At 45.4% G+C, this 12,138-nt stretch overlaps 1 protein-coding gene across 3 annotated transcripts in view; it reads right to left on the reverse strand.

Annotated features, from left to right (window-relative positions):
• ANKRD27 (ankyrin repeat domain 27) overlaps positions 1-12,138 on the reverse strand; it is a 61,971-nt gene that overhangs the window by 23,216 nt on the left and 26,617 nt on the right. For 2 of the 3 annotated variants that reach the window (XM_079117107.1, XM_079117106.1), the window contains 12 exons: positions 11,338-11,448; positions 9,805-9,961; positions 8,917-9,071; positions 8,435-8,494; positions 8,295-8,348; positions 8,147-8,212; positions 7,980-8,056; positions 7,065-7,186; positions 5,916-5,994; positions 5,278-5,410; positions 1,322-1,414; positions 183-310 (listed from right to left, as the gene is read on the reverse strand). In XM_079117107.1, coding sequence (XP_078973233.1) covers positions 183-310; positions 1,322-1,414; positions 5,278-5,410; positions 5,916-5,994; positions 7,065-7,186; positions 7,980-8,056; positions 8,147-8,212; positions 8,295-8,348; positions 8,435-8,494; positions 8,917-9,071; positions 9,805-9,961; positions 11,338-11,448 — 1,235 coding nt within the window. The remainder of the gene's footprint in view (positions 1-182; positions 311-1,321; positions 1,415-5,277; positions 5,411-5,915; positions 5,995-7,064; positions 7,187-7,979; positions 8,057-8,146; positions 8,213-8,294; positions 8,349-8,434; positions 8,495-8,916; positions 9,072-9,804; positions 9,962-11,337; positions 11,449-12,138) is intronic. The other variant, XM_079117108.1, reaches the window with a different exon arrangement.

Below are 12,138 nucleotides of genomic sequence, written 5' to 3' on the forward strand. Positions count from 1 at the left end.
TACAACCTATTTCACCCAACTCTCCAAAGAGAGAGACATCACTGCCCACACCTGCCAAGAAGCAGCTGAGGTACAGTGAGAATAAGGCCACATTCACAATCCCATGGCAAGGAGGTGGGACACTCCCCCAGTCTCGGGTCTCCTGCTCCCTGACACACCAAGCCTCACCAGCACCCTCTTACCCAGAGATGAGCTTCTCACAGTCATCACAGAAGCACAGCGGGTGACACATCTTTTGGACGGCATCTTTGTCTTGGTCTTCTTGGCTGAGAAGCCTTTCCACTTCTTTCTGGTTCCCTGATGCAATGTGCTAAAAAGGACAACATCCCAGATACTGTCAATATTAAGAAATTGTTCATTTCTGAAGACATGACTTTTCTGACTCTTGACAGAAACATACATCTATGTGTTTATGGTTAAAATGATCCACTCCCTGAGATGTGCTTCAAGATCATCGGGGTGTGTAGGGAAAGTGAGGAGGGTGGAGATGAAACAAGATTGGGTGGTCTGCTCATTATACTATTCTCTTTAGAAATTTCCCATAATTAAAAAACCAGTATGACAAAATTCCTGAAGCACTGGGAAGGGGAAGAGCCCAGCACATCTCTAAGCCTCAGTATGGATTTTGATACCTTACTAGAAAAGCCTCAGTCCTATTTCTCCTAAATTTGAATAGACTCTCAGCTTGGGAAAAATTATCAGGAAGCCCCATCAACCTGCAGGGTTCAGCCTGTGAGTCTCTGGACATGCTCCCTGCATGGAACCCTCTGTGGCACCAGGTAGCCTGGAAGCATCAGCAGGCACCCCGAGGAGGTCTGCCCTCACCCAGCTCTCAGCAGCTACCCAGAAGGCACCCATCACCTTCCCAGGGATCATTCGGCATCAGAACAGGGAGCTGCCTCCATGTGCTCACCACAAGGGAACCAGATGTGTTCCCAGCCCAGGGTGTGCGCACACAAACACCTGGGACACAAGTGCCTTGAGCCAGGAGAGGCAGTGACTCTGAGGGGGCTACCAGAGAAGGTGCCAGGGAGCTGGTCTTGAGGACCAAGCAGAACTTGGACAAACTGAGACCTCCCGGGCAGAAGACTCTGCGGCCCAGGTCTTTCGTGGGCTGTACAGTGAGGTCACAGCTCCACACACACTGGAGGGGTTGGGAGATGGGTTGAGTCAGAATTTAAAACCTTGGCATTCCTACCACCCACCCTGACTGGCACAAAGTGTACTTCAGAGTTTGCACAGATCACCAGGTGGGTTTTATAGATGCTGAAAGATGGTCATTCCTTTGCCTTTTGTAGGCAAAGATGTCTTAGTGTCTTACCTTAAATAGGCAGTCGATGGGAGTTGAGGTCATCTGAGAAAGTAAGCTCATCCTCTGCTTAAGGAATAGCCTGTCTCCAAATCCCTCAGACTCCTGCAGGAGACACCAAACCACCTGTTACCACATATCACAAGACATCGATGTGGACCCTCCCTCACAGAAGGACCAGCTACCATCCCTGCCATTCATCACAGAGCAGCAACAGTAGGCCTCATCCCCCATACCTGGATCTGCTCACCAGGAGAGAGCAGACGGTCCTCCACCAGACAGCAGGGCCACCTGGAAGTGGTGGCTCTGAGGACTGCTGCTTGGTGAGGAAAGCAGCACACTGGCGACACAGGTGTGGAATTTGTCATCTCCACGTGTGGAATGTAGCACACAAACACCACCATCCTCCAGAAGGAAACAGGTTGTCCTGCTCTCCTCCCCTCTCAAACCTCAGTCCTAACACCCACATGGGCCTAGTCCTTGCCATTTTAACCAGCACCTCAGGCAGGAAAACCATCTGACAGGTTGGTCTTTACTTTCAATGCCAACTAGCAGGAGAAGGAAGGGCCTTGCTCTGTGAGATACTTATAAAAGCAGCAGACCATACAGTCATGGGGCCGAAGTCCTAAAAGACACTGGGGAAGTTCCTGACAGACGGAGATTCTCTCATCTCCCATTGCTTTTTTGCATTTCAAGGATCCACCGAATTCATAAATCCAGATTGCCACATTGTGGGTAATGTTTACATAAGTACGAAAATCTAGAAATTTGTCCTTTATGAAATCATTTCTAGCAAGATAATTCCAAGCTTACTTGAGAACCTGTGACTAAATTATCTAGTGACACATTCACTTCCTGGAAAAAAGTCTTGGTGAGGTAAAGGGAATTTTTTTTTCCAGCCAGGTGCTACTGGAAGAAATCACCAAACCCTGACAAAACTGCAGGATGAGGCACTCTCTCTCTTTATGTTCCACTAAGTTCTGACCTGGCTAAGGACCAAGTCACTGGCACCTCAGAGAATGGACCACTTCTGGAATCCTCCATTAAGCCAGTGCCTCACACCAGCCCTGCAGAAGGGTTAAGTTGACAAAAGCACATTATCATCTGAGAATAAGCCACTTCCGCCCCCAGCTGGTATGTGCTATATAAAGCCCCAACAATCTTCTTTACGCAGTGACTTATAGCTGAGCAGCTTAGGCCAGAGAAATATCAAAGACATTGCTGTGCAGGTCACTCCAGGGCTCTTCCCCTGGCTCCAGATAACTACTTGAAGGGCAGTGATGAAGGAAGGTAGGGCTTCCAGGACTGAAGCTTCAGGGAAGAAGCAGTGGTGAGAAGAGACAGTACATCAGCAGACTTATTTGGGAAATGGGTGAAGACTGTTTATTAGAACCTCAGGAAAGTAAGGAAGCCCATAAGTGTGCAAAGCTGGAGCAGGGAAGGGTACAGATTCTTCCCAGGTTTTCCCCTGCTTTTTGTTTTGTTTTGTTTGATACACAAGGTAAAACTACAGCCTTGACCAGGATATTTATTTTAGGAAAGCTAAAGTCTTCATTTATAGACATGCTGAAAGAATGTTTATGGTCATCTCAAGTATAATCATACCTTGGGGAGAAAATTTGTGTGCAATCACATCATATAAACAGTTTATAGTAAAATCTAACTTGATTTACTAATATTTAGTCTTTATTGCTTTTCAGAAACCCTGTCTGTTGTGTGGAGATGCATATGGGTTCTTTCCTCAGGAAATACCAAGACTTTCACTGGCTTCACACATTCCTAAATGCAATCTCATTGCCTAATAGAAGCTAGTCAGCCGCTAAGGCAGAGGCAATTATTACAGATGGAATCCCAATGCTGGTGTCAGGAAAGACAAGGAAGGCACCATACCTACTCTGTCAATGAAAAGCCAAGCTCAACAAAGGTGAGGAGTGTTTCTCAGGTCTGATTCCCTCAACACCCAGGGGACATGCTCACAGCAGGCCATGAGGATGATGCACCCCATGCCCCAACATCTAGAAGAATCAACTATCCTCCATCTAAGAAGGCAGGACCAGGGCAGACATCCCAGACAAGATGGGTATACTGGGCTTGTCCACCCAAGCTAAATGTTGTCTGGGGATATCCCTACAGGATATGTCACAGAACCAAGAAACACAGACACCCTGGATGCAGGGGTGTGGGGAGAGCAAGCAAGGGCATCAGTATTCCTTGATGCTTCAAAAAGGTACCTTTCAGCATCATATTTGATTCTCACAGCAATCTATTGATGGTTAAATGTGCAGCATTATCCCCAGTGTAGACAGGAAATTGGATAGAGGCTTAGAGAGACAAATGCAAGTGCTGGACTCAAACCAACAATAGCACAAGAGGGACAATCACTTGCAACATTTTTTTGGAGTAAAAGCAGGTGAGAAAAGCTGCCTGGTTCTGTTTGGTCAGCTTCCTCTTTCAAACCTGGCCAAGGCCTTCAGGGGTTGACTTCCCTACCTAAGTGCCACAGAAAGAAAGGATTGGCCACATTATGGGGCAGAAGGGGATGGGAGTACCTTCAAAAGGACAAGGATGCTCCCAGCCAGGGAGTGACCTCCCAGACCAATTGCAGGAAAAGAACCAGAAGACACGGTCATCACCAAAAACCACCACTCCCGACACCTGAGGACAGCACAAGATCCTTACAGGAAATAATTCAAACCAAGAACTCTTCCATTCCAACTATGGAAATGAACAGCGATTCTGATTTTGCACACATGTGCACACAGAGGCAAGTCTGCACATACGAGCATTCTAGAATGTTAATGATTTACCCCTAAATACAGAAACAAAGCCACACAAGAAGAAACAGCTCTTCAGAAGAGCCATAGTCACACATCTGAGAGGGATGGGCACCCCTAGTGACACCAAAACCTGACTGCGTATCAAATCAGACCCCAGGCAAGGGTAGAAATTAACTCTTCATCAAGCACTATAATGCCATCAGGGTATATGCCAACAAGGACAGCACAATCTCAAATTCTGGTTCAAAATACAACCTTTAATACAAAGAGAAAAGCATACACCAAAATGTCAATAAGTCACTCCTGGCTGGTGAGTTTTTGAGTTTTTTGTTGTCTTCACTGAAAATTTGATATATTTCAAATATTACTGGTAAGCAAATATTATTCTTGTAATCAGAAAAAAATAAAGATTTTCTTTCAGGGAAAATAAAGGCAGTACACAATATAATTTCAATTACATAAAATATGCATGGATAGGAAAGAATGGAAAATCTAGCAATGTGTTAATGATGAGTGAGATCAATGGAACTGCTATTACCTGAGTGCACCTGTTTCCACAGGCTTATGTTTTCCAGGTGTTTAAACTTGACTCTAACGTCAGTAGAAAATTAGCATCAAATGGAATATTCAATCCTCAAGACTCTTGGCTTGTAATGCAGAAATCACTGCATTTTACTGACTTCAACTTTGGGATTTCTCTGAGCACTGTAAGTTTTGCTGGCTGGTGTGTATGAAATAGGCCAGCAATGCAATCTTGGTTTAAGAGTCTCACAACTCACACAGAAATAGAACCTCCTCCTCTAGCCAAAGCTCACCAACCAACCAACAAAACAATAATAAAGCCACTGAGTCCTAAAATCGCTCACATTAATAATCATTTCTTGCCTATCATCGTCAAGAAATCCAAAATCACCATTTCTGGCTTCCTTTCCACACATGTGCTTTTGAAGACAGGGATTAATGAAGTAGGATATTAACAATGTGAATCCCAATGATAACCTGTAATTTTCACAATTAATTAGAGTCTTAATGTTCAATATCCTGGGGTAGTTTCCAAGCCTCACAGCCTTCAAACAGCTGAGGCCCCATTCCTAGGAGACCATGTAAGAACTTCCCTCCTCACAACCAACCCCAGAACCCCATCAAAGGTACCATGGTTCCCGTAGAGAAAGGGCAGGAGTGAGATCTTACAGGGGGTTTAACAGAAAGGCTTCCTTGCCGAATATATTCGATCGCAGCCTCTATTGAGGTCAAGCAGTACCCCAATTCATCTTTTGCTGAGCTGCTAAATCTGAAGTTTTTGATGTAACTCAAATTTGCCATCCTAACAAAAAGAAGAAAAAAGTTTTATCATTGAATACCTAATTAACACTTCAAAAACAATGCTAGTGGCTTGGGTAACCATCAAATACCCATGGTAAGTCTCTTAACTCAGAGAGCTTAGACTGCTGTCCCCTTAATCTCATGGAGTGTGTGCAATTAGGACAACAAGTAAATCTACTTGTTACTTCCCTGAAATAGGCTAGTTTTCACAAAGCTGATTATTATAAACTGAACTGTGGGCTCCTGTGGGAAGAAAGAACTGGAGTCAGATTTCCCTTAGCCACAGACTAGTCACATATTCCAGAACAAGAAATGCAAGCTCTCTGGGCCTTAGTTTCCCCATCTGTAAATGGAAGGTCAGACACCCCTGCAAGATGAAGGAAGGGGAGGCATGGCACTTGGCTCACAAGATGTGCACAGCTGCAGTTTTTCCTGGAGATGCAACAAAACTACATGGTACACTATGCTGCCATTTAAAAAAATATATTTTAACAAAAAAATGTTACCAATTGGGGATCTCTGTTTTCACAAGCAAATACAACAGGACTGAGAGAAGATCATCAGCACACATAGTCTCCAAGTTCACTGCAAGGGGAAAACATGTTCAAAGACATCATGAGACTCAAGTGAGAATATGATCTTACCACCATCCAACCCACAAAACCACACTCAAGTAAGATTATACACTGGGGAGAACACTGCACAATTTCCTTTACAGTGTCCTGAGGAGATGTCAGATTCAGATGGATAAAAGAATTCACAGCATTTTCAAAACACATACAAAAGAAATTGACTCCAAGCCAACCAGGCCTTGCCACCTTTCTGGATGAGCCAGGAAGGAAAAGCTCAGGGAAACAGTATTTTTGCATTTTGAAAATTTAAGTGATCCATTCATATGTTTTAAACTTCAACCAGTATGGGGGGGCGGGTGTGGCTCAGTGGTAGGGCGCTTACCTAGCATGAGTTAGGCCCTGGATTTCATCCTCAGTTATAAAAGGCAGGTAAATAAATATTCAAATAGTACAAAAGAGCAAGCAGTGAGTATCTTCCTATCCCTTCACCCAGTGTCTCAGTCTCCTGCTGCTGCTTCCTGCATATCTTTCCAGAGACAGCCTAGGAACTCACCATTATATATGTGGATATACAGCTGTCCCCCTCCTTTCCTTGATGCTGTTGAAGTGTTCTATATATACCCCTGTTTATTTCCTTTGAGAAACTGTGGAGATCATCCCCTACCTATACACACGCCTCCTCATTAATTTTTTCTTAGATTACTTTGTTTTACTTTTTTTTTCTTTCCTGCAGTACTAGGGATTGAACCCAGGACCTTGAGCATGCTAGGCAAGTACTCTAGCACTGAGCTACATCCCCAGACCCGGTTTTACTTTTTATACTGGAAAACTTAAAACATATACAAAATGAGGGAGAACAGCCTAACAGTCTAATTCCCCATACACCCTTTGCCAGCTTGGAGGCCACTGTTTCCCTGTCCCTATTTTCTCACCCTCATCATGCCCAGCAGAACTCTCCCCAGGGCAGGTGCACTGGAATGCACTGCTGGCCCTCAGTCCCATCTGCGCTATTCCTCAGCAGACTTCTTCACCCAGGTGCCTGCACCCACCCTTTGCCAGGCCCTTCCCCAGGCACAAACAAACCTCTCTGGCTTGGAGACTGGGTAATGAGCTGCACCACCTTTCGCAAACAGACCAGCTTCTGTTGTGGGGAGGTACATCTGTTCAGCTGAGCCAGCTCTCTCTTAGCACGAGGGATATTGAAGCTGTAAAATCATTCAGAACATGATAACTTCAGACCACAGTGGGAGGCCGTTCTTCCTTGCTCTAATAACATATCTCAGGCTACACATTCTTTACAACAAACCACAAATAATGAAAAACAAAAATAGAGACTGAGGAGCAATGTGACTCAAGTCAGTGGCAGAACAGAATTGGTCAAGTCCCAATCAGGCTGCCAGGGGATAGGAGTGGTACCAGAAATTTTGAAATAAAAATTCAGGGGCTGGGGTTGTGGCTCAGTGGTAGAATGCTTGCCTAGCACATGTGAAGCAGTAAGTTCGATCCTCAGCACTACATAAAAATAAATAAATAAAATAAAGATATTTCTAAAAAAATTAAGAAAAATTCATAGCCCAAGAGGGAAACAGTCCAAAGGGGGTGGGAGCTTAAATATCAACACTTTAGACATTTCGGCACCCTAATGAAACAAGTTAGCTCAAAAGGACATGTGTTTGTGGCAGGGTTTCCTCAGCTGGGCAGGCAAGGTGAGATGTCCTGCATGCAGAGCCCACCTGGGACAGTAATGTGCCTGCTTGAAGACCAGGTACACAGAACCCTATCCCCCTCAGCTCCTGTCCGATGCTAGCCCATCGGTGCAGGAGGGTTCTGCTGAAGTCATCGGTCAATTTCAGCCCTTTATCCCTGGTCACAAGTAACTGCTCGGCTTTTCGGTAGCAACCGCATCAAATCTACCTGCCACTGCTGCCACCAAGAGACCCTGCTTCAGAAGACAGCACCCAAGCCTCCAAGGTCACCAAGCTAAGTCCAGGCCCTTACCTGAACTCGGGTTTCACGCCGATATCTTTCTGCTGGAGATCTTGAAGGCTTCTTGTGATTTTGTTAAAGGCAGCATCCTAACAACAGATTTTAACGAAGCTTCAGATTTCTTACAAAGCATAGAATGAGGCTTCCCTCCTGGATGGTGACAATGACTGCACACCTACCTCGCTTGCCTCCATGGTCCCCACATACTTAAAGATCAGATCGTAAATATCATGATGGATGTACATCTGTGAAATCAACAGACCCCAGTTCAGGGTGCGCGTTGGGCGCGAAGAGAGTCGCCCAGCCACTGCCGCCCTCTCTGCTCACCTCTACTGCCTGCTTCATCAGGTTCATGTGGGCCTCCTGCTTTGCAAGCACTTTCTAGAGAGTGAGAGAAGTACAGTTAAAGGGTTTGGATTTGCATGGTGCCAACTACAATGCTTCCTTTTGGAAGTCCTGTTGCTTACCAGGTGAGAGTCCCTCAGAAGTTGCTGGAGGCATTTTGTGTAGAGAGCATTCACTGAGTCCTGTGCAACACAGAGCAGAGAGAGGAGGCCCCTCTTACAATCAGAGGCCATGACATATAAACCTGAATGAGTAACACATCCTGGAGTGGGGAAAACCTTCCCCAAAATGCATTTCCGAGGATAATGGAAGATTTATCTAATTAATTAAGTGATGGATTTTTCAATTTTTTAGGTACATATGCATGAGAAGTAGGAAACAATTCTCTTTAGGATAACAATACTCATTTTTAGATTTCTCCAGGATTTTGAAGTGCTCTACAGTGTTTTATGCTGCTTTTATAGTTCAAGAGAAACTTTTAAACAAAACTTCCAACACTGAAGGCAGCATTCAGTGATGTTTCAGGGTAAACCAAAGGGGATCCTGAGGCTCTGAACTGGCCTGAGACAGGGCATACCAGACAGAGCCAGACAAAGCTACTGACTATGTGGTGACGGAGGCTCTTTCTTTCACATTCTCGGAATGTTCGGTGGAAAGAGGCGATGTTCCTGTCAAATCTCTCAGAGTGTCTTCCCAAAAATTCTCTCACATCTTCGATGGTTTTCAGGGAAAAGGAATCTGAGGGTGCTGAAGGCTCTTCTGAAACACAGACAGAAGGTCAGGCTGGCTGAGGTCTTTACTGTTTCCTGACAAGGAAAGTACACATCCTTTGCCTGCTCCCAGAGGGGCAGAGGGGGAATGTCCTTATTTCGAGATTATGTCCAAGAATAGCCCAGTTACAGGACAGCCTGAGGTAGAGAGAGCCTGGTCCTCTCAAAACCTTCTCCTGGGACAATGCCTATACTACCTGAGGCTATGGGCATGATCTATGGGGGCTAGGCAAAGAAACCTTGATTCCTGACAGTAAGTGCTTCAGAGTATACTTAACATATAAATTGTTATCTCAACCTCATGAAGCAACTAAAAGACTAACCATTCTCTTAAAATAATGAGGTATCAAGGAGGCACAATGGTAAGGCTAGGTGCGTAATAATGTTCTAAGAGCAAATCCTAAAAGTGGGTCTTAGAAATGAAACCAGGGCCATGGCTCTGGGGTGATGTTCACAACACAGGTTTATCACAAATACAGTGAGGTTTACGTGAAAGGCATCTCCTGGAATTTTATAATATCCAACCTGGGCAACCACACACAGCAGCCCTATCTGCACCTCCTTAGCCAGGGAGGATGCTGATTAAGTTCTAGGGGAAATTTTATAAACAGACAGGTTTCTAGTGGGAACTTCAACATTTAACTTTTTAACAGCTATACTGTGAAGAAGTTCAACACCCCCATTTCACTAAGCCAGGAGGAAAGGGCTTTCTCCCAGAATACCTGAACTCTCTCTCTTTTCCAAAGGATGAGCTATACACAGGATGCTGAAACTTTCTTCTTTTTCATTGTAGAAAGTTTCTTCAAAGAGAATGGGTACTGAGAGAAGACAGGCAAAACCAGCTCCTAATTTAATCCTGTTTCCTTGTATAAACACATCCTGGAACAAGAAAACCATGACTTACTGGCAGTTGATCCCCTCTCAGCTGACCTCACAACATAGCGAGCTGACCCTGATGCCCCACCGCCATGTTTTTCACTGGGGCACATACCAGTGAGTGGCAGGAAGACAGCATTGTGCCTCTTAGAGCCACAGGGCTGCTGACCCTGAGCAGCCTGCCAATAACCCCAACCCTCCTCTCCCCACCAGCCCACACACCTCAGTTGCCAAGTCCCAGGGACCAAACCACAGCCGTACCCCAGTGGGAGGGGTCACGTGGCCTGGCTCCCCTGAAAGGCCAGCCTCAAATGCAAATTAAACCTCCCCCTGTCAGAACCTACCTGCCTCCACTGGAAAAATACAAAAACACCTAACCACACTGCCACCAATGATAAGACATAAAATGACACCATGCGCCCCCGACAGGATACACGAAGAAAGATAAAAAGCCCCCAACACACCATTCCTACCAAAAATGCCCAACTGTGATCTAATCATGAGGAAACACCAGACAAACCCACACTGAGGGAGTCCGCAAAAAAAAAAAAAAAAAGTCACAAAAGATACAGAAATGCTGAGGAGCTGTTCCAAATGAAAGGAAACTAGAAAGACTAATAAGAAAACACAGTGTTTGATCCTGGGTCTTAAAAAGAAAACTTTATTTTTCTCTAAAAGGCCATTATAATGAGCCCAGTGTATTGCAGAACATTCTATCAAGGGTAAGTTCTCCGAATGTGCTGACTGCACTGAAGTCATGTAAGAGAATGCAGTTGTTAGGAAACACACCCTGCACTGTTTTGGGGAAAAGGGTGCAGTGTCTACGACATATTCTCACAAGGTTGAGAAAAAACAGTAATAACGGGTGTACAGGGCAAGATGGCTAAAATGAGTGTGGCATAAATGTGAACAGTCGGCCAATCTGGGGAAGGGTATACCAGGGTTCTGTGTACTCGACTCAACTTTCTGTGAAGTTGAAATTATTTCAAAACAGAAGTTTTTTAAAAAATAAAATATTCATCCCTTATATTCAAGAAACCAAGGGACTTTCAAGGGTCTTGGGAAGAAAGCTCACTCAGACATGGACCTTGCTGAGAAGGGGCCAGACTCCCAGAACAGACAGAAGAAGCCACTTGTTTGAGGGAGAGACGACGGCTCCTCCCAACCCTTCCAGGAAGAAGACTCCTGGGGGTCTCCTCTCACCATGACTCTTTCCTCCAAGGCTCCACCACAAAGGTACGGGTCCTCCCACCCAACCCAAGGGTTGCTGTATGTGTCAAAGATGTCATTTACCACAGCAGATGTGAAAGGCTGAGAAGCAGGATTCCCTTCCCTCCCCATCCCCAAACACTGAGTCAGCAACCCCAAGAAATGAGTACCTTTCCATTTAAGGTCTGAAAATGTCCTTCCACTGGTATCAAAATGTAGGACTCAAACTGACAAGTGGACTGAATACTGCTTGACAGGCTTCCTTTGCAGGGCACTAAGACCTGGAAAAAATAATGAGGGTGAACACTAGAGACAGGTGTCATTTACAGCTTCTGCAGCACAGCTAAAACCACTGTGGGGACCCACTGGCAGAGAGACCATGGCCTCATTTGCCAAAGTGGCTGCAGTTGCACCAAGCTGAGTTCACTTGTGGTGGTGGTGATGAAAGCAGATGCTCCCCACCTAGGAAGAGGGAGGCCAAGGACAGCACCAATCCTTTTCCAACTCCAGATTCAGGGGCTGGTGGGTTTCATTCCCACACTGGCTGAGTCCCCCAGCTCTGTTCCCTGCACAACCACATGCAGATCTGTGCTTGGCTGACTCACTTTTGAAAAGAAATTTCAGACTCAAGTGTACCTAAAACGAAGATGACCAAGGCAGAGAAGCCCCACAGAGTTAAGCTCCTACAAGAGTCTTGTGGCCTGGGTACCATTCCTGGTCATATGCTTCCCAATCATGGCCCTGAACTTGTTCCTTGGTTCCTGCCTGTGTAAAGTAGAGACAATAAAAGTGCCCAGCACGCAGGCGTGTTGAGAGTAATACAGGCCACAGGACACACTCAGCCCAGGCCTAGCACATAACCCAACCCTTGGAAGGGCCACTGCTCCTACTGGAATAAGAGGTATCCTTTCTTTCTCAGCTCTTAAAGCAGTACACAAGTCCTTGGCATTTCACTTGTGGTCCCCAGAGAG

This window comes from Sciurus vulgaris, assembly GCF_902686455.1.
Source record: "Sciurus vulgaris genome assembly, chromosome: 17".
Classification (NCBI taxonomy): Eukaryota; Metazoa; Chordata; class Mammalia; order Rodentia; family Sciuridae; genus Sciurus; species Sciurus vulgaris.